The sequence below is a fragment of the Heterocephalus glaber genome, unplaced genomic scaffold, assembly GCF_053883595.1.
Source record: "Heterocephalus glaber isolate CG9 unplaced genomic scaffold, H.glaber_assembly_v1.0 deba00001429, whole genome shotgun sequence".
Taxonomy (NCBI): Eukaryota; Metazoa; Chordata; class Mammalia; order Rodentia; family Bathyergidae; genus Heterocephalus; species Heterocephalus glaber.
This window is the reverse complement of record NW_028258294.1, coordinates 19,220,610-19,245,071: the sequence shown is the minus strand read 5'-3', so window position 1 is coordinate 19,245,071 and position 24,462 is coordinate 19,220,610. Positions and strand designations below refer to the sequence as shown.

Genomic DNA, 24,462 nt, shown 5'->3' with positions numbered 1-24,462 from the left:
AGAGAGACGAAGAAGGACACTATATCCTTGCAAAGGGAAGAATCCAAGAGGAAGAGATGGCAATCATAAATATCTATGCACAAAACACTAGTGCACCCAACTATATAAAACAAATACTAATGGACATGAAAAGTCATATATGCACTAATACAATTGTAGTGGGGGACCTCAACACCTCACTGTCACAAATAGATAGATCATCTAGACAATAAGTAATGAAATACTAGAACTCAATCGAACTCTTGAACAAATGAACTTAACAGATGTTTACAGAGTCTTCCACCCCACAAAATCAGAATACACATTCTTCTCAGCTGCACATGGGTCATTCTCAAAAATAGACCACATACTCACACATAGAACATGTTTAAGTAAGTGCAAAGGAATTGAAGTTATCCCCTGTATATTATCAGAACATAGTGCGATGACATTGGAGATCCATAGCAAAAGAAACTCAAAAAAGTTCATAAACACTTGGAAATTGAACAACACACTTCTGAATAACCAATGGGTCACAGAGGAAGTTAAAGAAGAAATCAGACAGTTCCTTCAATTCAATGACAATGACAATACAACATATTGGAATCTATGGGACACAATGAAAGCAGTCTTAGGAGGAAAATTCATAGCAGTGAATATGCATATTAGGAAAACAGAATAAGCCCAATTAAACAACCTGATGCTGAACCTCAAGCTTCTAGAAAAAGAAGAGCAGGACAACCCCAAAGCTCATACAAAGGAGGAAATTATAAAGATCAGAGGAGAAATCAATGCAATGGAGACTAAGAGAATGATACAAAAAATCAATGAAGCCAAGAGTTGCTTCTTCAAAAGAATCAACAAAATTGACAAACCTTTAGCCAACCTTGTCAGATAAAGGAAAGAAAAGGCCCAAATCCATGCAATTAGGAATGAAAATGGTGAAATTACAGCAGACCCAGCAGAAATACAGAGGATCATCAATACTTACTTCCAGAACCTATACTCCAATAAGATGGACAACACAGAAGAAATGGACAGATTCCTAGAGACATATGAATTACCAAAGCTGAACAAAGAAGACCTAAAAACTCTGAACCCAATATCAACCAATGAAAATGAAAATGTAATTAAAAACTTATCAACTAAGAAAAGCCCGGGCCCTGATGGCTTCACTGCTGAATTCTACAAGACATTTAGAGAGGAACTATTGCCACTATTGTTTAATCTCTTCAATGAAATTGAAAGGGAAGCAATACTCCCAAATTCATTCTTGGAAGCAAGCATCACCTTGATCCCCAAGGCAGAGAAAGACCAACTGAAAAGGAGAACTATAGGTCAATCTTACTAATAAACATAGATGCAAAAATCCTTAATAAGATACTGGAAAATAGAATGCAGAAGTTCATCAAGAAGATCATACACCCTGACCAATTGGGATTCATCCCAGGGATGCAGGGATGGTTCAGCATACGCAAGTCAATCAATGTAATACACTATATCAATAGAGCCAAGGACAAAAACCACATGGTTATCTCCATAGATGCAGAAAAAGCATTTGGCAAAATCCAACATGCATTTATGATAAAAACCCTACAAAAAAATGTAATAGATGGTCTCTACCTCAAACTGATAAAAGCCATCTATGAAAAACTAACATCCAATATCACAGTAAATGGTCAAAAACTGAAATCCTTCACACTAAAATCAGGAACAAAACAAGAATGTCCACTATCACCACTCCTGTTCAATATACTTTTGGAAACATTAGCCACAGCAATTAAATAAGAGAACAAAATAAAAGCAATAAAGATATGAAATGAAGTCAAATTGTCATTATTTACAAATGATGCAAAATTATTTGCATTAGATGCAAATGAAAAAAATGCTGAGATTCCACTTCACTCCAGAAAGAATGGCTGCTATCATGAAATCAACCAATAACAAATGCTGGTGGGGCTGTGGGGAAAGAGGAACCCTGCTCTACTGCTGGTGGGAGTGTAGACTGGTGAAACCACTGTGGAAATCAGTATGGAGATACCTCAAAGAACTAGGACTGGAAGTCCCATTTGACCCAGCTATTCCACTGATGGGGATCTTCCCCAAAGAATTAAAAGGATCATACCATATTGATATATGTGTGCCCATGTTCATAGCAGCACAGTTTGTGATAGCTAAAACTTGGAAACAGCCCAAATGCCCATCAACTGGAGACTGGATCAAGAAAATGTGGTTTTTTATAAAATGGAGTACTACTCAGCCATAAAAAATGAGAAATTAGAGACATTTATAGCTAAATGGATGCACATTGAGGTAATACTCTTTCTTCAGTGAAATTAATAGGACACACATGTATAAATACTGAATAGTTTCTCTGGTGTGAGAAACTGAAAGTGTAAATAAGGAGTAAAACATATAATAAGTAATGTGAAATTGGAAGAAAAGGGGCAAACAGGAAGGAAGTGGGAGGGGTAGGGAAAAGGAAAGAAGGGAATGGGATTAATATGAGAAAATGGAAAAATAGGAACAAAATCTTTGTAAATAAGGAGGACTGGAGGGGTTGAAGGGAGGGCTGGGGAAGGGTGAAAAATAACCAAGAGAGACTATGTAAAGGTGCAAATTTCCAATGATGAATGTCATTATATTGTATACCTAAAATGTACCAATGATTAGAATGAATAATCGATAATGCAAAATAGGAAGAAAAGGTCCAAAGGGGTAGGGGTAGTGGAAGGGGCAGGGAAAAGGAAAGAAGGGAAAGGAAAAATGCTGAGAAATGGGAAAAATGGAAATAAAGTCTTTGTAAATAGGGAAGGGTGGAGGGTGTGAAGGGAGGGCTAGGAATGGGGAAAAAATAAGAACCAAGATGCATTATGTAAAGTTACAATTCCCAGTGAGAAATGTAATTGTGTTGTATTCCTACAATGTACAAAGAAAAGAATTTAATAAAGTGCAAAAAAAAAAAACACGTAGCTTTGTGGTATAGTTTCAAGTTGTAAAGGTACAAGTTCCCAATGAGAAATGTAAATGTGTTGTATACCTAAAATGTACCAGTAAAAGAATTTAAGAAAAAGAAAACCAAACTATTACTTGTAGTGGGAACCTTAACAAATATTTAAAATCCCTGCCTCTTTTTGCCTTATCTTCCTAACCCAATGATGGAAAACCCTTTAGAAATGAATCTTTCAGTGATACAGCCCACTGCAGCACAAGTGTCATATGTTTACCACACTGGCCTAACCCCTTCCAAATGATGACTCATGTAGAATGTCTACTGATTTCTTGAACTGTACTACATCTAAATAAAAATTTCAGCAACACATTCTATAATCTGTTTTTGCCCCCACTTATCTCAATGACACTTATATCTCATTCTTCCGATATTTTATTACAATATTTTACTCTACCAAGGCTTCACTTTTTTCTATTCTATAATATATGAGAAATAAGATAGAGTATGACAGTTAAGCTAGATTATCAACTTGACTGATTTCAGAGCTATGTAGAGGGATAGTTAAAGTATACTTCTAGGTATCTCATGAGTCATGGAAGGGGCCTGGTCCCTGGCCCTTTCCTCTCTCATGCTGTTCTGGTGCTGTTCTCTCATGCAGGCCACCACAAACTAGGCAACTTTGATCTGCTACGACCTTCTGCCATGATGTTTCTGCCTTGGAGCCTGCTAACATGAACTGTAGCATCTGAAAACATGAGCCAAATAAACCTCTCCTCCTTTAACTTATGGTTGTCAGGTATTTTGTCCAACAATAGGAAAGCTGAAATACAGATGAAGGTATGGTAAGGCATAAATCCAACATCAGAAAATTGGTTATGGGCTATTATGAACATTTCAAATGAAGGCTGGGGAAAGTAAGAGAAGTAATCTGAGTTTTTATTCTTGGGTTGGGTTTTAGAAGGGAAATAATTTATGCTTTTGAAGTCACATTCATGGTCTTCTTTATGTAATAAAAAAAGGTCTCACAATTACAAACAAAGTATGTATATATCTTAGTAGTGGAGGTGGGGATGTGTATGGCAGCAATAAAATCAAATGGGCTTCATAAAGTAAACCAGGTAGAGTAAGAGAGAATAAACTATACAGCCTAGGAAACTGGATACAAGAGAGTGTCACTTTAGGAAGCATAAAAATTTCAAAGAATATAATTCAAAGTGTAACAGAGCTGCTATATAGAGAAAGATTTTTTAATAAAATCCTTTCCCTTTCAAATATTTTCCCATAATGTTTTAATGACCCAATTCCTGTCCCTATTCTTTCAAGATCCACTCCTTTCACATGGTATTCTAATTCCTAAAGAGAGGCCTCTGTAATGCGCCCTATTCTCAACGCATATGAATTGTCATGGAGAAACGTATGTGTCTTTCTGAAAAGAAAATGCAGATGCTGGTCCCAGGAGGTGGAGATCCAGTTCCACTTGGATGAGGAAAAAAAGGAGAGTGCTACAAGAGAGGAGTACATTCTGAAGAAGACTCCTACCCAGCGCAGAGATTTTCTGTCCACTGTCTTACTGTACCCCCTTCTTGTCTCATTAAACCCCTTAGGGACCCAGAGCCCTAAGATAGAGATTTGAGGCAACAAAGAAGCTCCTCTATCTTCTTTAGGGCCAGCTTTGAATAAATCTCCTTGTTTCCATTCATTTCTGTTTCCCAAGTGTTTCAAGCCTTTCTTTTGAACAGTAAGGACCCTAAAGTCTAAGGAAAGGGAGTTAGAAGAACATACACTCAGTAATGAGAGCAAAATCTCATGACTGGTTTTCTTGTAAAAAATAGAAATAAAGGTTATGCTTTGGGCTAGATCATGTTGTTGGTGAAAACAACATGGCCAGTGCAAATTCAGAAGTAGACCCCAGGGAAATTAAAAGAAAATAAGGCCACAGAACTATATAGTAGTCTTCAATCTTACCCGAACCCTAGAAGTCCATATTCCACATAGAAAGAAAGTGTACAACAGATATCTGTTGATTGTAGATTTAAGATCCATTAAAAGAGTAAAAGAAATAAAGATAGAGAAGAGTCAAAGTTATAAATTTAGAATTGTACTTTTAAGAAAATTGCAGCTTCAGGATAAGAGTTATCCAGTTATCCAAATATTTTTCTCTTCTAGGAATCTCAAAAAAAAAATTGTGAGGGTCTCAAAAGACATAATAAAGCTTACCTATACTTTTAGCTGCAAACCATGTTTTCACCTTTAGAATGGGCCATTACCTTTCCACTTGGGAGCTGCCCATCTGAGATAGGAGATTAGGGTGCCGCAAAAGCTGCCTGAGGACGTAGCCATGACCTGTTAATTACAAGATCCAGGATACATGTGCAAAACAGTTCCCAAAGCCTTGCATATGGACTTAACATGAGAATTCAAGCAGGTTTTTAATAGGATGGCCTAGACCTGATGTCAGCCTGAATTGCGAGATCCCAGCACCACTTTTCAGGACCCACATGTGGAAGTTTTCGTGGGTTTACCTGAGATTTGGACAGCCATGGGGGGTGATGCTATCATAACTTTCTATGATAGCCAATGCTATGTTTCTGAGACACAGTATGTACTTTTACCTTTGTTCTTATCCTCTTTTTCTATTTATTTGACCCAAGCAGGCTCCATAGAGCCAGTTTTTCTCCCATTCTTCACTCTTACTTTCTCAAATAAATTTTGCCACTGCTTTTTGCTCCTTCAGTTCAATTCTTTGTTTGAGATGAGCACAACTTGGAATTCAACTCCAGAAGGAGAGGTGAGCAACCCTGAACCCAGTAAGGTTTAGTTGGTGAGCCACTTTTTAGAAGCAAGCTACTTGATAACACCCACCTCTTTCCATAGATTTTCACTCCCTAGACACACACTGTAGAGGACTGCAATATTGATTCTGGCCAAAGCAGTCTGTAAACAGAACAGTGCAGGCAGTAAAGAGTTAACCCCTCAATTGGCTTGTTTTGAGAAGCGAGTTGGGCTGAAGCCTATGTGCTGAGGTCAAAGCAACTCACACCCAAATTCATTCCCACAATTAAAACTTAATTAGAAGGATAAAGTTCTGATTACAACCCTATATTTTGTCAATTCTGTTCCTAATTTGAGAATGCTTTGTCTTGTCCTTTACAAACCTTGCTTGCATTAGTATCCATAGTAACTGAATGACTGTATGTCCTCTCATGTAGTTCCCTTTTAACACATAGTTCACCTTTACCCCAGTTGATTACCAATAAAAATCAGTGGTTTGGATGGACCAGTCCCTTTGCTAGTTGCATCAGCATTGGTCATCCTTTGTCTCTTTATGTCTTTTAGTTTTTGTGGGTTTTTTTCTCAGTTTTATGCCATAACATAGGACAGGAGATCAGAACTCACTGCAGAAGTCTCTGTGATAACACAGCTTAAGGCCAAATGAGCCTCTCTTTCTGGAAGGCCCTTTTTTCTGTAAGTAAGTACTTTCAAATTCTGCCTTATGAATCTCATTCTTGCTGGCATGTCTTCAAAATTCATTTTCTGTAATGGAAGTTTAAGAAGAACCTGTCTCATGGGTGGGGTGAAATCAAGGTCCTCCATCTCCACTGTGAAGAACCCCCTTGCAACCTGTCTGATGACAGATTATGTCTTGATTCTTTTCAGTTATTAAGATGACTTTTACTATTGGTTTCTATTTAAGAGATAAACTTTCAATTATTCAAATCATTCAGTTTCCATGTTATGCTCTAAGTGAAAGATTGAAATAGTTTATTATTCTTAGATGAAACTATATTACGAATAGACATAATATATAAATAATATATGTGCTTATATATGTTAACACATTTTTTGAATTTCATAGACCTACAAAATTATCAGAAAATACAAAATTACCGGTGTCAATTAAAGAAACATGGGAAGAGTAGGGAATTTAGCTCAGTGGTTTCGCCATCTGCTATGCAAGTGGAAGAACCCGAGTTCGATCCCCAGTACCAAAGAGAAAAAAAAAAACAAAAACAAAGAAACATGGGAAATGGGCTCAGCCACTGTAACAAGAAGCTGACTGAGTCATGAGAAAATGGTTATTGCCAAATAACCAGACAGAAAATGAAGTGGTAATGGACAGAACTCAAAATATGTGTGAATTTTGTTAGAGAAAGGGTAAATATTGAAACAGTTAATTTTGTATAAACATGAGTTCTTTGTCTCCCAAAATGGAAGAGTAAATTTGAGGACAAAAGGAGGAATTTAGGAGAGCAATTACTGGAAATACAAAGAAGTAAAAAACGTCATGCCCAAGGCCATGACACAGCTGTGGCCACCCCACCACCCAGCTTGGCCAGGGTCACATCCGGTGGGAAACTTTGCAGCCCAAAGGAAAAGCCGTAACATAAACTTAGTGCTGGTGGGAAAGGTGATCATATCCCAGCCCTTGGTTCCAAGAAACATCTGTACTTCCACCCAGCCCCATGAGCACAAATTGACCCGTTTTTGCCCCTAGACTCCTTGAGGCAATGAATTCTCTGACCAATGCCTGGCAACTGCCTCTCTACTAGCAACTACTTCTTTACTTAAGCTCTCCCCCCATTCTATACTGATTCCCACTCGGAGTCATCCTGCGTGTTTTGCACTTGGCTGAATAAAATAACTTCCTTTGCTCACACAAGGCAAGCCCAGATGGTTTCTACGTTCTCCACAACTCCACTACATGTGGTGCTGAAACCTGGCATAACACAACCCTCTCTGGAGGGCTTCTAGCCCTATCTCCAGCCTTTGCCTTGATGAGACCATTCAGAGATATCCATTCCGAAGACCAAATCTCAGACCGCATGTCAGTCCCTGTGAACTCTTTCAAACTGAGTGAGACACTTCCCTTTAATCCTCTTGCCTGGCTTCCGCCCTCCCTGCCACTGCAACAGCTGCCTCACAGCCTTCCCCCTCTTTCCACTTCCCTTCACCCACAGAGACTGTTCTCTCTCTTAACCCTTTAGCTGCCAGGACTTTTTCTCTTTAATCCCTTACCTGCCGAGACAGAGAGATTCATTTCACTTTCTATGATCCTTAAATCCAGAGCTGGTCATGAAACTGACCAGAGGGGTAAATGTCCTCCCTTGGTGTCTGGCCAACTGCAGAGACATCGACCTTGGCCACTCACACACACCCCATTACAGCCCCGTGTCTTTGCAAGAGATGTCCAGTGTTTTCTTTGTTGCTGCTCTCATCTCTCTATGAGGAATCTCCTTGTCTCTGTTCCCCTTCCCTCTCCCTTAGCCTGTCTCCTACAAAACCTAAGACCTCTCCACCTCTACCCTGATCTGAAGCCCAAATGCCTAATTTCTGTAATACTGCTTGGCCACAATATAAACTTGAAAATGGCTCTTAATAGCCTGAAAATGGCACCTTTGATTTTTCCATCTTTCAGGACTTAATTATTGCTGAAGACTGGGAAAATAGTCTGAGATACCCTGTGTCTAGGTATTCTTTACATTCCGTAGTCTTCCCACCCTGTGCTGCACCTGTGACGCTACTCAAATACTTCTTTCCCTATCTGAACCCCTTCCAGTCTCCTCCAAAACAGAGTCCTCCCTGACAACAGAACCAAATGACCTAGCTCTTCCCTGGCAGCTCACTGCGCCTTCTGCAATGCTACAGGCACCGCCACTCCCTGCCTTCCCCTAGAGGCTCTGGCCAGGATGACTGGCACAGCCACTTCCCTCTCTCCCCCTTCCTGCAGCCACTTTTCTCCCTTCTCCTGAGTCTTCCGACACTCTCCCTGGCCAGACCCTTGCCAGGCCTCCTGTTAGGCCCTCCTCCATATGCAGTACCAAGCCCCACTCTGCCTCCTACCTGGTCCAGATTATAGTTTGGCCCCCGTTACTTGCTTTGACTCCAAACCCTTGCCTCCTGTCCCCAAAAGTGATCAGAGCAGAAGGAATAGTCAGAGCTCACGTTCCTTTCTGATAAACCTCTCCCAAATTAATCAGCATCTAGGCTTCTTCTCTTCAGCTCTCACCCAATACATCCAAGAGTCCCAATACTTAACCCAGTCATATAACCTCACCTGCGCTGATTTAAATGTTATCCTTGGCTCCAGTCCCTCCTCTGGTGAACTAGAACGAGTAATCTCCCTGGCCTAGTCTTAATGGGGACAAACAACATCTCCTTCAGGCTGATCTCCCAGTAGGCATTGCAGCTGTCCTTCAAGAAAACCCAAACTGGAACTAACAGGCAGGATCCAGGGACCTAGCCAACCAAGACCACATGTTTTCCTACCTAGTAGAAGGACTTTGTAAGGTGACCCATAAAGCAGTTAATTTTGATAAGCTCAAGGAAACCACACAAAACAGGGATGAAAATCCAGGCCAGTTTATGGTTTACCTAGCCGTTACCCTTAGGTGATTCACAACACTAGATCCAGAAAAGCCAGAAAGGCAACTAATTCTTAAGATGAGCTTCATCACTTATTTGGCCCCAGACATTCATAAAAAAAACTACAGAGGCCGGAGACTGGCCCCCAAACCCCACAGCAAGACCTACTCAATTTGGCCTTCAATAATACAAATGAAAGTACCTAAAAAGCAGTGCATTTCTGAGATGCAAATGCTAGGCTCTGTTGTATGAAACCTCCCTAAGTTAACCACTGAATTTACCACAAAGGGATCAAAGGCACTTCTCACTGACCTGTAAGTCCTTTGCTAATTGCGCCTGGTACCTGTACTTGTTTCTTCTATCCTAGCAAGATAAGCAGTGCTGACTCCCTGACAGCCCTGCCTGGCGCCATCATGCCACTTGCTTGGTAGTATTTCACTGGATGCCTTCAAAGCTCCATAACTCCCTATTCCTTCTCACGACTGTATTCAATAAATATTGGATGTGCTTGGGGGCCTTTGTCTTTGCTGTCATCAGCAGGACTGACCAGGACTCAAGACTCAGCTTCTCCACTCTAAGTCTCGTTTCCATGTGTTCTTGAATTCGCCTTATGCTGTGGTGGCTCACAGGCCAGGACCCATGGCAGAGGTCCTGATAATGTCCCCTTCCCTGCTCCCTACACCTTCTCAGTATAATAGGCTACTTCTCTCTCTGGGTTCCCAGCTTTGCTCTCCTCAGTAAACCCCTCTACAAACTTACAAAGGGTGATCCCACTGAGCCTTTAGAAAACAAGACCTTCCCTCACTCATCCTTTCAATCCTTAAAAATGGCCCTACAGACAGCCCCCTCTTTGGCCCTTCCAGACCTCACCCAACCATGCTGCCTCTATACAGTAGAATACAGGGGATGTACAGCAGGGGTTCTGACTCAAGGTCCCAGTCCACATCCCGTTGCATCTTCTTGGGCTGACTGCTATGCCTGCAGGTGGCCACCACAGCAGCCCTGTTATTCCTAGAAACACTCAAAATCACTAGACATGCTCCACTCTTCCTTTACTCTTGCCACAACCTTCAGGGACTCATGTCTTCATCATAACTCTCACTTTCTCTCCATCCCTTTGAACTCTCCAGTTCTATGTACTTTTCATGGATACTCCCACACTTACTATTGCCTTATGCCCTGATTTCAACATAGCTTCTCACCTTATCAATACATTGTCTCTTTCTAAAAAGCCTGAACCACACAAAAGTATGTCTCTAATATACCTAGCAACTTCCCCTTTCCCTCACATTTCTATCTTCCCTCTTCCCAATGCTAACCACACTTGGTTCATCAAAGGGAGTACAAGCCAGGTCCCATTCCAGGGCAGGATATGCTTTCATCTTCCATGATTCTACCACAGAAGCTAAAGCTGTCTCTCCATCCATTACATCTTAACAGGCTGAACTATCTGCTATGATCCATGCTCTCTCTCGCTAGCTAAGGGCTTACAAGTTAACATCTATACTGATTCAAGTATACATTCTATATATTACACAATCATGCTGCCATCTGGGCAGAAAGAGGATTTCTTACTTCCCAAGGGTCTTCAATCATTAATGCCCCACTCATAAAAGCCCTTCTCCAGACTGCCCCCTTGCCCACCTGGGTGGCTGTACTTCACTACAAGAGACACCAGAGACTTTCAGACCCCATAGATGATGAAAAAGCCTTTGCAGACAAAACCGTAAAGGAGGCAGCCAATCTCCCCTTCTACATGCCCAAGGGTGAATATCTTGCCCTTTCTGGCTTCTCCCTAGCCTATTCCTCTTCTGAACAACAATATCAGGCTCTCCCCACCAAAGACAGGTGGTTCCTGAGTCAGGGAAAAGTTACTCCTTCCTACTTCGCAGGCCTATGCTATTCTTTCATCTTTTCACGACAATTTTCACACAGGGTACAAACCCCTAACCCAAGTGCTTGAGTCTCTCATCCGCTTTTACTCTTGGAAAGCCCACTGTAAAACCATCACTGCTCAGTGCTCTGTTTGCCACATGACCACACCTCAGGACTTTCTGAGGCCCCCTCCTTTTCCTACTGATCAAGAGTGGGACTTTTCCCCAACTCAGGACTGGAAAACTGGTTTCACCCACATGATGTGAGTAAGGAAGCTGAGATATTTTCTGGTCTGGATTGATATCTTCACTGGGTGAGTGGAAGCCTTTCCCACCAGCTCAGAGAAGGCCTCGGCCATTATCCACTCTCTCCTAGCTGATATTATCCCCCAGTTTGGCCTTTGCACATCCATTCATTCAGGAAATGGACAAGCTTTCATTAGTCAAATTACCCAAGAGGTATCCAAGTCACTTTGTGTCCAAAGGAATTTCACACCCCTACTGGCTTCAATCATCTGGAAAGGTAAAAAGGTCTAATGGCCTACTCAAGGCCCACCTCACTAAACTCACACTCTTAACTACATAAAGACTGGGTTTCTCTGTTCCCGATCACTCTCCTTCAAATCCAAGCCACCCCCTAGGAACCTATGGGATACAGCCTCTTTGAACTTTCATATGGCCACACCTTTCTGCTTAGGTCAAACCTTAGCCCAGAGGCTGGACCCATCGGAGACTATCTCCCAGTTCTGCAACAATCCTGAAAAGAGATCCAACATGCTGCTAAGCTTCTCTTGCCTTTTCCCGACACCCAGCCTTATGAAGATAGCCTGGCTGACAAATTGGTCATAATTCAAGCTTTAAATTGCTGGTCACTGAAGCCTAAGTGGATGGAACCTGTCCTGGTCATCTACAGCACTCTGAAGACTGTCCGTCTACAAGGCCCTCCCCAATGGGTACACTGCTCTCAGGTGAAGCTGTATCTGGCTGATAACTCACCTGACTCCTTGTGGAAATCACAAATAATCTCCACTACTTCCCTCAGGCTTACCAAAAGTCCAGTAGACATTTAAGTGCCCCTGCATATCCTGCCACTTCACCCAATTCCTTCATTCAGTCTGCTTTGATCTTACTTGGTTTTACCCTCGGGCCTCTACCCTCAAATCCTACCTTATGTGGATAGAAAGCCTCCTTTTTCAGTGGACTCTATGTGGGTTTTCCCCAAAGAAGATTGAACTGTTTTCCTTACTTCTTGCCCTCGTCCTATTTGATGAATAATAGAGGACCTTAAACACCTTCTGTTCCTATTATGCACTCTCCTGTGGATTTTACTTACAATCTTGTTATGGCTTCAATTCAATTGTCTTTTGCCTCAGGGGTGAAATCATTTCTTATGCTCTTGTTTACCACTGCACTGACTAGGTCCCCCTCCCCCTCCTCTCTGCCCTCCTGTTTCCTTCACCTTGCCTCATGGTTGTACCCCAGCCACTTTTCCTGGAAGTTCCTAATTATCTCCACAGGATGCTGCAGTTAGCTCATTCCTTGCTGAACCAGTCCAATCCTTCCTTAGCCAAAAATTGCTGACTTTGTACCTCTATGTCTTCAGTCACCTATATGGCCATTCCAGTTCTTCCCCAGGTCTCGGTCCTTACCAACCTTACATACCACCCCCAATATGAAACAAAATGCTCACTTCTACTCTTAAAGAAAAGGTCCTTACTTGATTTCTCCATTAATGAAATGACCAAAAAAACTCAGATGGGATGAGAAGTCTGACTCATTTGGTCTTGTACTAACCTCTCCACATATGAGAGCTCAACAAAGACCATTTATAGCCCCATAACCACTGACACTAGTTTGACCTTCCAAGCCTCCATCTGCATTCATCGTAATCTATCCTCCGGTTCAACACTAAGACATCTACTACTCCCCCACCATTGTAACTATATGTTACAATTACTGGCCCCAGCCAACCATATCAATTACCAGGTTGCTCAATGTGTTCCATTCATTCAGCCTGTTTTTCTGGCCCTCTTAAAATTACAACCACATCACTGCTTAACAAACAGTCAGATTTCTGTAACAGCCATCACGTTCCATGCATGACAGTATATCCATGGACCCCCTGTCACCAGTTTCCCACTTGCTCAGATTGCCTTCTCTCTTGCCTACCTTTAACTACTCCTCACAATGGCATCTAATAGATACCAAAAGATTCTTCTTCCAAAGGGAAAACAGAACAGTAAATACCAGCAACATCCCCTGTCAAGGTCCCTTTCAGCCTCTAATGGGAGCTGTCCTGGCAGGTACTCTGGGTGTCTGGGAGAATGAAAACAAGAAATTCTCACATCTCTTCAGCATCAATAACCAATTCTGCTTATCCAACCAAGGCATTTCCTGGCCCTGTGGAACATCCACCTATGTATGCCTCCCCAGTAACTGGACCGGCAGCTGCACTCTAACATACCTCAGCCCAAAGGTAGATATTGCCCTGGAAAACCAGAGCCTGCCTGTTGCCATCAGAGCCCTGATCCAATAATGTAGAGACCTAATAATAATAATTCCCCTCCTTGTCAGTTTGGGTATCATCACTGCTGTAGGGACAGGAATCACAGGATTAATGACTTTCTTAATCTACTATTGTTCCCTATCCCAAGATCTCTGTAATAGTCTCAAAGAAATAGCCAGCTCCATTCTTACCTTACAGAACCAGCTAGACTCCCTTGTGGCAGTGACACTTCAGAACTATAGAGCTCTTCTAAGAGCTGAAAAAGGAGGCTTATGCATCTTTTTAAGAGAAGAACATTGCTCTTATACAAATCAGTTAGGCATAGTAAGATGCAGCAAAAAGGCTGACAGAGCTGCAGAAACTGGACAAAGCATTTCCAACAATTGGACTGATATTTGGAGGTGGACCACATGGCTCCTTCCATTAACTGGCCCTCTCATCTGTATTCTTCTCCTCCTCCTCCTCTTTGGGCCATGCCTCCTCAAGGTTCTCTCAAAAATCAAGTTAAGGCTTTTACCAATCAGTCAATGTGACAAATGCTTGCTCTGACTCCCCCATACTGCCCTGTTGACCCAAAACTCTATTCCTGATTAAAGGTGTCCATGCTGCCCACATGTCCTGCACGAAGCAGCCATGAGAAACAATGCCCACTTCCCTTACCTTTTCCTTTTTTTTTTTTGGTTCTGGGAATCAAACTCAGGGCGCCTTGTGCTTGCTTGGTAGATACAGTACCACTGAGCTACATCCTCAGCCCTGTTTTTCCTTTCATAACAAAGAAACAGGAATAGCCCCACACACACACACACTTCCCTGCTAGCTTGGCCAGGATCATACACAGTGGGAAACGTTGCAGCCCTCTGGAAAAGCCATTACCAACAAACTTGGTGCCAGTGGGAAAGGCCATCATGTCCCAGCCCTCAGTTCCAAGAAACATCTGTACCACAGCCCAGTCCAAGGAACACAAAACACACTATCTTTGCCCCCATACTCCTTGAGACAACAAATCCTCTGACCAATGCCTGGCAACCTCCTAGGAACCATTTCTCTACTTAAGTCTGTACTCTCCTCCCATTCTATGCTGATTCTGCATCAGAATCAGGCTGCTTTTTTTGTATTAGGCTGAATAAAACAGCTTTGTTTGCTCACACAAGGCAAGCCTGGGTGGTTTCTCTGAATCTCTGCTACAAAAAAGCTCTTGGTGGATACCAAGAGGGAAAAGAATTCATTATTATAGGCAGCTAAGTTAGATAGAAATAAATATATAGTCAGAGAGGGACAGAGTCCTCAAGGAAGTCCGGAGAAAAATGAAGACATTAGAATTGTGACTGGAGGCACATGTGAAGAAGGCCAGACTCAAGATAAAGATGCAATGGCCAGGTCCACATGCTTTCCTAACAGATAAACAATCACTTGAGATTATATTGTAATTTATACCACCTAGACCATTATGTCCAGATAGGCATCAGTTGCCCATGTGAGTGGGTGAGCAGAGCATCTGGACCCATCCCTTCCCCAAAATGCCTTTATTCTTTCCATGTACCCTTACAACCAACGTGACCTGCTTCCCTAGTGGAGCAATATTAGCTAAGCAGCTACACTTACAATCCTATAGGTTGATTATAATTTGACCCATATTGTACCCACGCTGTGGCTTTGCTGTATAAATTATCCCTGACAAAGGGCCTCAGTGGCAATCCACGTTTGGGACCCTTCTGTCTCTCAGGAGCTCTCTCTCAATAAATCTCCCCTATTCTTAATCTTATTCCTTAAAATTCATTCTTCAATTTTGGGGGACATGAATTTGACACATCTGACATCTAGCAGGATGGGAGTTATATTTCTCCTATATCACAGTCGTGTTTTCTTTGTCTGGGTCTTATATAGATAGGTAGAGAATGGGAGGCTTGCCTCAAAGATGATGAGTTTAAAGAGAAACTGGTTGTCTTACATTTTTTCTTGAGTCCTTTGAAGACCAGGTCCAGAGGTAGAGAGGAACTGTTAAAGCTGTTAGTGTGCACTGGAGCCTTCTTCCTGGTGGGAAGAGTCCTTATCTCTATTTTGATCTCAATCTTTTATCTTTTCTTTTTGTGTTTTCTTTTATATTTCTAAACTTAACCAACTGCTTGACTAACCAGCTGCTTGACTAAAAGGTTGCTTGAATTAGCTCAACCTGGGCAGGCTATTTTATTGTCTTTTATACACCATTAGGCCTTCAATTAGGTACAAATTAATATACAGTCAGAGAGGGACTGGGCTCCTAAGGAAGTCAGTGAAAAATGAAGACATCAGAATTGTGGCATTTGAAAAAGACCGGGTCTCAAGATAAAGATGGCTAGGGATAATATGCCTCCCTAAAGGATAACTTGAGATTACATTGTAATTATCACCATCTGGTCCAGTAAGTCCAGATGGGCATCAGTCACCCAGGTGGGTGGCCAGAGCATCTGGACCTATCCCTTCCCAAAAATGCATTTGTTCTTTCCATGTACTGTGTCCTTGTTACATGACTCGTTTTCCTATTGGATCAATACTAGCTAAGCAGCTATACTTGTAATCCTATAGGCTGATGGCAGTTTGACCCATGTTGTACCCACACTGTAACTTTGCTATACAAATTACCCCTGACAAAGGGCCTTGGCGGTCACCCTATTCAGGACCCCACCTGGAAATCCAGGAGCTAGTCTCTCATTTCCAATAAAATGCTACCTTCTTCCTTTGGTTTGCAACTTCATTTTTCAATGTTGTGGGACCATGAATTTGACACATTTGACATCCAACAGATCCAGAGTTATATTTCTCCTATATCATGACTACCTACTTATAATAACTAAACTATTACAATACTATTAACTTTAATATGAATTGATACGAAGAAAGTTCAAAGACCATGACTTCAGTGTGATTACTTATACTAAGGCAGGAGAATAGGGCATGGCCAATCAGCTGAGCAAGCGGTTATGACCTGTCAATCATAGAGATTAACGACACAGGAGAATATAGTTCCCAAGGCCTGCATCTGGGACCAATCAGAAAATGCTATCTTCAGCTCTTCTAGGGAGAAATCAAGCAGGCTTTTGATAAGATGGCCTAAGATCTGACATCAGCCTGAAGAATGAGGACTACAAAAGGCCTCTGCCATTAAACTCATGGCCACTGTGAACTCTTCGTGGCCTGCTCTTACTCTGCTGACTGTACAATACTTCTCCTACCTTTAATTGGCCCGCAATCTGTAGAGCATACTTCTTTTTCTAACTTGAATAAATGTAAAACCTCACTATCTTTTTCTTATGTCTTATCCAATTCTTTTTCCAGGACACCAAGGGTACGGAAAGAGTCTACAGACCCCAGAATCTAGTAACATATTTATTGTCAAGCCCAGCTAGAAAATAAGCAGGGTTTTTGGGGGTGAGAAAAACATTGATGGAAGTTGGGAACTCAGGAAGTTTTCTCATTTCTCTGAAACAGTTCCTTAATATGTTCTACCATGCGGGACATGTCTGAGTCAGCAGTGGCATGGCCAACTGACCCCTGTGCTGTGCTGCTCTGCATCATGTCTCCAGGGGTTGGGTCCTGTACCTCTCTCCTTTAACATTTTCACAATAGGGCCATAGTTCATATGTCTTGCTGCCCTGCTGGACAGCTTGTACCACCAATGGTATATGCGTAACTGTCCCATGCCACCTGATGGGATAGTCATGCATGTACCATACCAATGGTTCAAGCTAGTAGGAATGTGTTAAGCATAGCCAAGTCATCCAAGGCAAAAATCTAAGGCTAATCAGGGAAAAAGCTCCTGCTTTAAGTCCCAGGAAACTGGGCAATGGACACATGACTATACCAAGGCACCACTTGGGCACTGCTCTATCAGATGGATGATGGGTCTGACTCATGGCACTGGACCATCTCAGCTCCCAGAGATGTGGGTAGGACAGCCAAAACTCACCTCTTACTCTGATGAAGACTGAAGGGGCCTAGGACAATCTGTAATGCCCTTATCTACAGACATCTCCATCTCCTCTAAGGAACCCTGGATGACCCTGGATGTCATGGATAACAAAATTCAATTTCTTATAGATATAAAAGTAGCTTACTGTGCTTTCACTTCTTTGGAAAACCTGCCCTAACATCTTCAGCCATAATTGGGGTCGAGGGGAGCCCTAATCAGAACTTCTTTACACCTGGTCTGACATATCAATTCAAAGCTCAAATGTTCAACTGTGACCTTTTAATTGTGCCACAGTGTCCTACTCCCTTACTAGGAAGATATTTACTAGTAAAAATGGAAGGAGTTCTCCATTTCCAACAAAGGATTTAGGAATAAAGTACCATTTCTATTCTAAATGGAGACCTCAGTCCTCCATAAAGGTCAAAAGAAGCAGCCAGATCCTAAAGCAAACTCTAGCAAAATTTAGCCAAGAGACTTCTAAGTACTGGCTTCAATTACTGCCCAAACGCCTTTATGAGGAATTCAAAACACCCCAAACCTGGGCTAAATATGAGTCCATTTGAGATATTATATGGGAGACCTTTTTTATTTTCTGATATGGTAGCAGACCCTGAGACCACAAGACTCTTAAATATCTTATTAATCTGGGGAAAGTACAACAGGCTGTTAAACTGTGTGGGAACAAAGTTCTGCTGGCTCCTGGCTTAGGAGGAACACCTAGTGTATGCCCCTGGGATGAAGTACTCATTAAAACTTGGAAAAATGGGACTCCTGTAGACCAATTAAAACCAAAATGGAAGGGCCCTTTTCAGTAATCCTTGCCACACCCACTGCAGTAAAGGTAGCAGAGACAAATCGCTGAATTTACCTTTCTAAAATAAAGAGCCCTACCTGAACTGTCTGAGGAAAAGGAGCCACCCAAAAGAAAAAAGCTACTCCTGTGAAGCTCTGGAAGACCTGAGGCTTGTCTTCAAAAATCAAGACACTAGTACTGTTCCAGGTTCAGATAAGTAAGGTCACTAATGACCCCAATCCACCACATTCTTAAACGGGCACCTATGTCAAGACTCCTGTTTTTAATTAGACCCATAATGTGGGTTATTTTGCTAGGGCTGTATCTCTCAGGCCCTTAGTAATTTATCTAATAAACATCTCTGCCATGCTTTATCCACAATAGGAAACATGAAAATAAAACTTAGAAAACTTGTCACAAATAATAACACAGAAAAATAATGTTTCTAGTTGCTGGATCTGTCATAGTCCATCATTTAAGACAGACCAGGAAATATTCTGACCTGCTTCTTCTAATATTTGGGCTCTGCATTCTCAAACTAGTAGTAAAGTTTATCCATTCATGGCTTCAGATGGTGATCCAGACTACAGCCCATGGCTCTCCTGACAAATACATCAAGCTTTCTCCCACTGACCAGGCAGCTCAACAGTCTTTGACATGTAGACATACAGTGGACCCTCAAGTTACAACGGGCCTGACATAGGAACAACTTGGTTTACAACTAGCATTTTAGTTTTAACTTACAACCAAAGTCTTGACTTATGACCTGAATGCCAGCCGCTTGTGCTTCCAGATGGTCTCAGATACAGATTAACCCTTAAACAGTTCTGGAAGGAAAATTACAACATCCTTTCCTGTGTGGGGTTGAGAAATCCTGGGTCAATGTCTAAGAACAGTGAGACCTGCCTGGCTTAAAATTATACACAAGAGAGACTTTGAAGACTCTGTAGAGGAGCCAGACCAATTTGAGTTACAACCAGCCCTCATGAATGGAGTTTGTAAGTCAAGGGTACTACAGTAATTCCTTTCTCATTGTCTTGAAAGATATTTTAAAACTGAGCAAATGACCCCCAATATCACAAGATAGTTGGAGAGTACATAACTCCCCAGTAGGTAGGGCTTACAGCACCTTTCAGGTAGAAGTTGCTCTATGAAGACAGAGACCTTCAGACCCTCAGCATCGCATAAAGAATTATGGAGATTTATGTCTTTTATGGAGAAGTAAGGCAGGAGATTAGGGTGTGGCCAACTGGCTGAGCAAGGTGCCATGACCTATCAATCATGGAGATTCAGGACACATATACAGAATAAAGTTCCCAAGTCCTGCACTGGGACCAATCAGAAAGTGCCTTCTTCAATTTTTCTGGTGAGAAATCAAGACAGTTTTTGACAGAACTTCCTATATCTGACATCAACCTGAAGAATGAGGGATACAAAAGACCTCCATCATTAACCTTGTGGCCACTGTAAACTCTCTCAGTGGTCCATTTGCACTCTGCAGAGCATACTTCTTTTCCTACCATTAATCAATGTAAGACCTTGCTACCTTTTTCATGCATCTTGTCTAATTCTTTGTTCAATACACCAAGAAGGTGAGAAAAGTCTATGAAACACCAGAATCTGGTAACAGTAAGACTTTAGCAAAAGAGGAGAATATAGGTTTAGAATGCTAGCAAAAAGGATATGAAGCAAAAAAATTCCTAAAGAATACTCACTACTAACCTGATTTAGTTTCTTCCAGAGACTGAGGACAGGAGAAAGTTCATTAGACCAGATTTCTCTATCAAATTTTGAACCAGCTGTTACTGATTTGCCCAAGATCTTCAACTGTGAAATAACCTAAAAGAATAAAATAAGTAGCAATAAATGAAAATAACTCCAAATAGGGAGAAACAATATAGGTACAAAACCAGACATTTATTTTATACAAATAATTATCAAATATATTATAAATAGGTTTTAATCCTATTATCTCTGTACATCTGACTTCATATTTTACTGTTTAAGTAGTTAAAGTTAGGGAAAACCATTAAAAATTTATAAAGCCAGGCATGGCAGCACATTCCTGTAATCCTAACATTCGGAAGGCTGAAGCAATAGGATTCCAAGTTTGTGGTCAACACTGGCTACCAGGAAGTTCAAGTGCAATCTGCACTACATGAGACCCTTTCTCTAAAGAAAAACAAAACAAACACAAAAAACAGAAAAGAATTAGATATTATAATGGCTCTTATTTAAAAAGCTGTTTATACAGAAAGCTTTAGTTACCCATTATTAAAACCTATTAGTATCTATTTGTTTCAAACATCCATCTTTTTCAGTTTGATTTAAATTTCATAATTTTAAAATGCTGACAAAGATAGTTTATTTAAAATGTAAAATGACAAAAAATAATAGAGCAAGCATAAAATGGCAAACCAATTTTCAGTAATTACAGGTTGGTAAGAAACTGTTCATAAATCTAAATTTTAACACTTTATATTAATTTTAAGTAGCCATTTCAATGTTTCCTTTACACACACGGCTCCAATGAAAGAAACATAGGTCAATTAATCAAAATGAAAGGTAAATAATTGTTCCCTACTTAGAATTCTCACTTATGTATCTTTATTAGCTTCTATATAATTCTCATTAAATCATTTCATTCACATTCTTAAAAATAGTGTTAATGGCTCCCATTTTAAGAATATTAATCAAATTCCTTAACCATTTACTAAAAATTACCCAGAATATTGCCAAGTATATTAAATACCGTGTTGCAGATATTATGTGTCTAAAATCAGTAGGATATCCATGACTATATTTTATATTTCAACCATATATTAAAACTGTGCTATCTCACTGCTGACCTAACATAAAATGAATGAAAAGAAAACCCACTGATATGTTTTCTTAAGGCAGAATTTTAAACTTCAACATCTGGATCACATTGACTACTTTTCTGCTTTTAATTTTTGAGAGATGCAAGTTGTTTTTCCTTTTAACAAATTGGGCTAGATTTCATATTTTGATAAGTTCTTATGTTCACAAAATTTGTAATGTGGGCTATAAATCTTTCAGAATGTATGTACTACTAATTAAATATCCACAATCATGCTCTTAAACTCAAGTTACTCAGAGCTTTTGATTGATTTTCTAGTCTTAAACTGTGGTGATTCAGTGTTTGGTATTGTTTTTCTGATAAATTATTTTCATTTGCTCTAGTTGAACTCTCTAACAGCACCTAATTTATCAGCATTGCTAAACTACAAAACATCACTAGTTGTTAGAACACATGCTATTTTAACTCTGGTAACATTTGCTACCACTTATTTGCATTTTAAATTTGTCAAACATGACAGAAAATAAGAACACAAAAAGAAGTATAAAGGAAAAAGAACACAAATAGTTTTTATACATGATGCTAAAAACTATGTTAAGAAAAATGTATGCCAGCTGAAAACAGTCATGTTTTCTATGTTAGAAAAACAATATATGAGGTATTCATGCTTTAATACTATTATACTTTTTTTTTTGGTACCGGGGATTGAACTCAGGTCCTTGTGCTTGTGAGGCAGGTGGCAGAACCACTGAGCTAAATTCCTAGCCCTACTATTATAATTTTTAAGGAACAGAGAGTAATAAAATGAGAATTCAAACATATAATAAAATATTCTCATTAAGAAAGGATTTAAGAGTGGAATATCGTTTGTTTCTATAAAAGCTAACATTTTTATAAAGTATAAATAAAATGACTTTCTGTTTATAATATTTTAAACTACTTAAAACACTTTTCTCAATAATACTGTCCTGCTATGGTATCAAAGGTAGATGAAATGTATTATTACCAGCTTATGTTACCCTACTGGCACCCTTTGGAGATCTTTACAGATCTTATGAATTGTAGAGAAGCACCAGACGATTCTGTCACTTCTATTTCACCTGTTCTCATTTCAAAGACCAATGAAAGATATTTTAGTACTATCTTTGTTTCAGTTTGGCAACAAATGTTTTTATTGTATGACACTGTTCTGGTGTAGGTCTAAATGCTCCCCCACCACCAGTAGACCACTGTAATGAAGGTGTGGTCCCCAGGGTGGCACTGTTGGGAGATGGTGGAACCTTTAGAAGGTGGAGCCTACTAAGAAATTCTTAGGTCAATAGAACATGAGGTAGTTCTCCTGAAACTGCAAGGACTGTTATAAAAGGAGCAGCTCTGTCCCCGCCTACTTCTTCCCTTCTTATTTATGACCATTTATTTCCACACCTGCTTTCACCACAGTGTGCCATCATCCAAGGCCCTAACCACAAACCAAACCAATGAAAACCCCTCCTCCCACCTGACCATATTCTCTGAACTGAGCTAAATAACTTTTCTCTTTTGACTCCAGCATTTAGTTGACATAACAATAGGCACTAAATCTTGTACATAATTATATTTCCCCTTTTCATCTGGATATGATGAAGTACACAGAATATTTTTTGATTTAATAATAGCAACTTTATAGAATGATAGAACACAAGATTTTTGTTTTCTTTTGGCATTAACTATTTCCTTCATTTGATTTTATTTTCATATCCTGATTTCTTCGACTACTGATTTTATTCTGATTATTTATATTTTTGTTAGGAGATATAGTCACAGTGCTTTGATGCAGTTTGGATAATCAATGGCTCTAATAGTCCTATATGATGAAAGTAAAATATTTTTGTTATTCATAAATGTACAAATAAGACAGACACATCTTATATATTAGCATACATAGATATGTACTCAAATACACACAAGATCTTGTCTCTGTTTTAGCTATATTTTAAGAAAATATTATATACCATATTTGAAAATATTATGGCAATTAATTGATAAGTTAAACATGCCTGACATATGATCTAGCCCTGTCACTAGTAGGTATTTATTCAAGAGAGATAAAAGAAAATGTTCACACAAAGATAGAAAATGTTCAAATATTCACAGCAGGTCAATTTTAGGAGCCCCAAACTGGAAATAATCTAAATATCTTTCAAGGACTGAATAAACACATTGTGATATGCCCATACAATAGCATACTACTTAGTAGTAAAAAGGTACCAACTCTGTATGGAAGTCAGAGTAGACAAATCTTTAAATAATTATGTTCAGAAAGGAGCCATACAAAAAGATGAGTACTTAACTGTATTCTTTTTATATAAAACTCTAGAAAATGCAAACTAATCTACACTGATAAAAAGGAAATCACTGGTTACCTAGGGATAGGGCAGAAGAGACAATAGAGAGGGTTATAAAATGCCAAGAGAAAATTGGGGAGGTTGATGTGAATGTTCACTACCTTGCTGTGGTGATGGTCTCATAAGTGTGTACATATGTCCAACCTTATCAGATTACATAGTCTAAAATGTGCTACTTACTGAATATCAATTACTTCAATAATGTTGTAAAAGTGGGAAAAATAAGTATAAAAATGTTAGGCATTTCATAGAATTACAACTAAAGTTAAAAAGTGGGCTTAGGGCCATTAAAATATTGGTTATTCTGGAAGGAAAAAAGAAAAACTTGATATGTCAGTGCACATGGAGACAGTAGCTTATCTCTGCATCACCACTGGCCTTGGCTCTGGATGCTACCCAAGAATTAGAAGATGTTAGTGTTAAAGAATAACCATTCAGCCAAATATGGTGGTGTACACCTGTAATTCCAGCACTCTGGGAAGGAATGAAGTGCAAGCTCAAGTCCAGCCTGGGCAACTTAGTGAGACCCTGTCTCAAAATAAAAAAAGGGCTGATGTAGCTCAGTGTGAAGATCCTTGGTTCAATCAGAAATACCACTATCAAAAACAAAGAAAAAAAAATTAATCACCCTCGATGTTTTCTCTCCACTTTGTAATCCCTCCTTATTACCCTTCCTCTATTCCCAGTGTAGATTAATTACTGTCTTCTAAGAGAAGCATGAAAACTGCCTCTTTGATTCACTATTTCCCTGTTCAAAAGCTGAAGTGGTTGTCTGCCATGCAATGCTATATCAGGGGGCCTGAATAATGAATATTTGTTATTCTAATTCTAATACCTATAGTG

At 40.0% G+C, this 24,462-nt stretch overlaps 1 protein-coding gene across 9 annotated transcripts in view; it reads right to left on the bottom strand.

The window, feature by feature from the left end:
* Dync2h1 (dynein cytoplasmic 2 heavy chain 1) overlaps nt 1-24,462 on the bottom strand; it is a 333,458-nt gene that overhangs the window by 72,010 nt on the left and 236,986 nt on the right. For 7 of the 9 annotated variants that reach the window (XM_021251564.2, XM_021251565.2, XM_087212338.1 and 4 more), the window contains one exon: nt 20,137-20,253. In XM_021251564.2, the coding sequence (XP_021107223.2) occupies nt 20,137-20,253 (117 nt within the window). Of the gene's footprint in view, nt 1-5,149; nt 5,276-20,136; nt 20,254-24,462 lie in introns of all 9 variants that reach the window. The other 2 variants (XR_015451638.1, XM_087212341.1) reach the window with 2 other exon arrangements.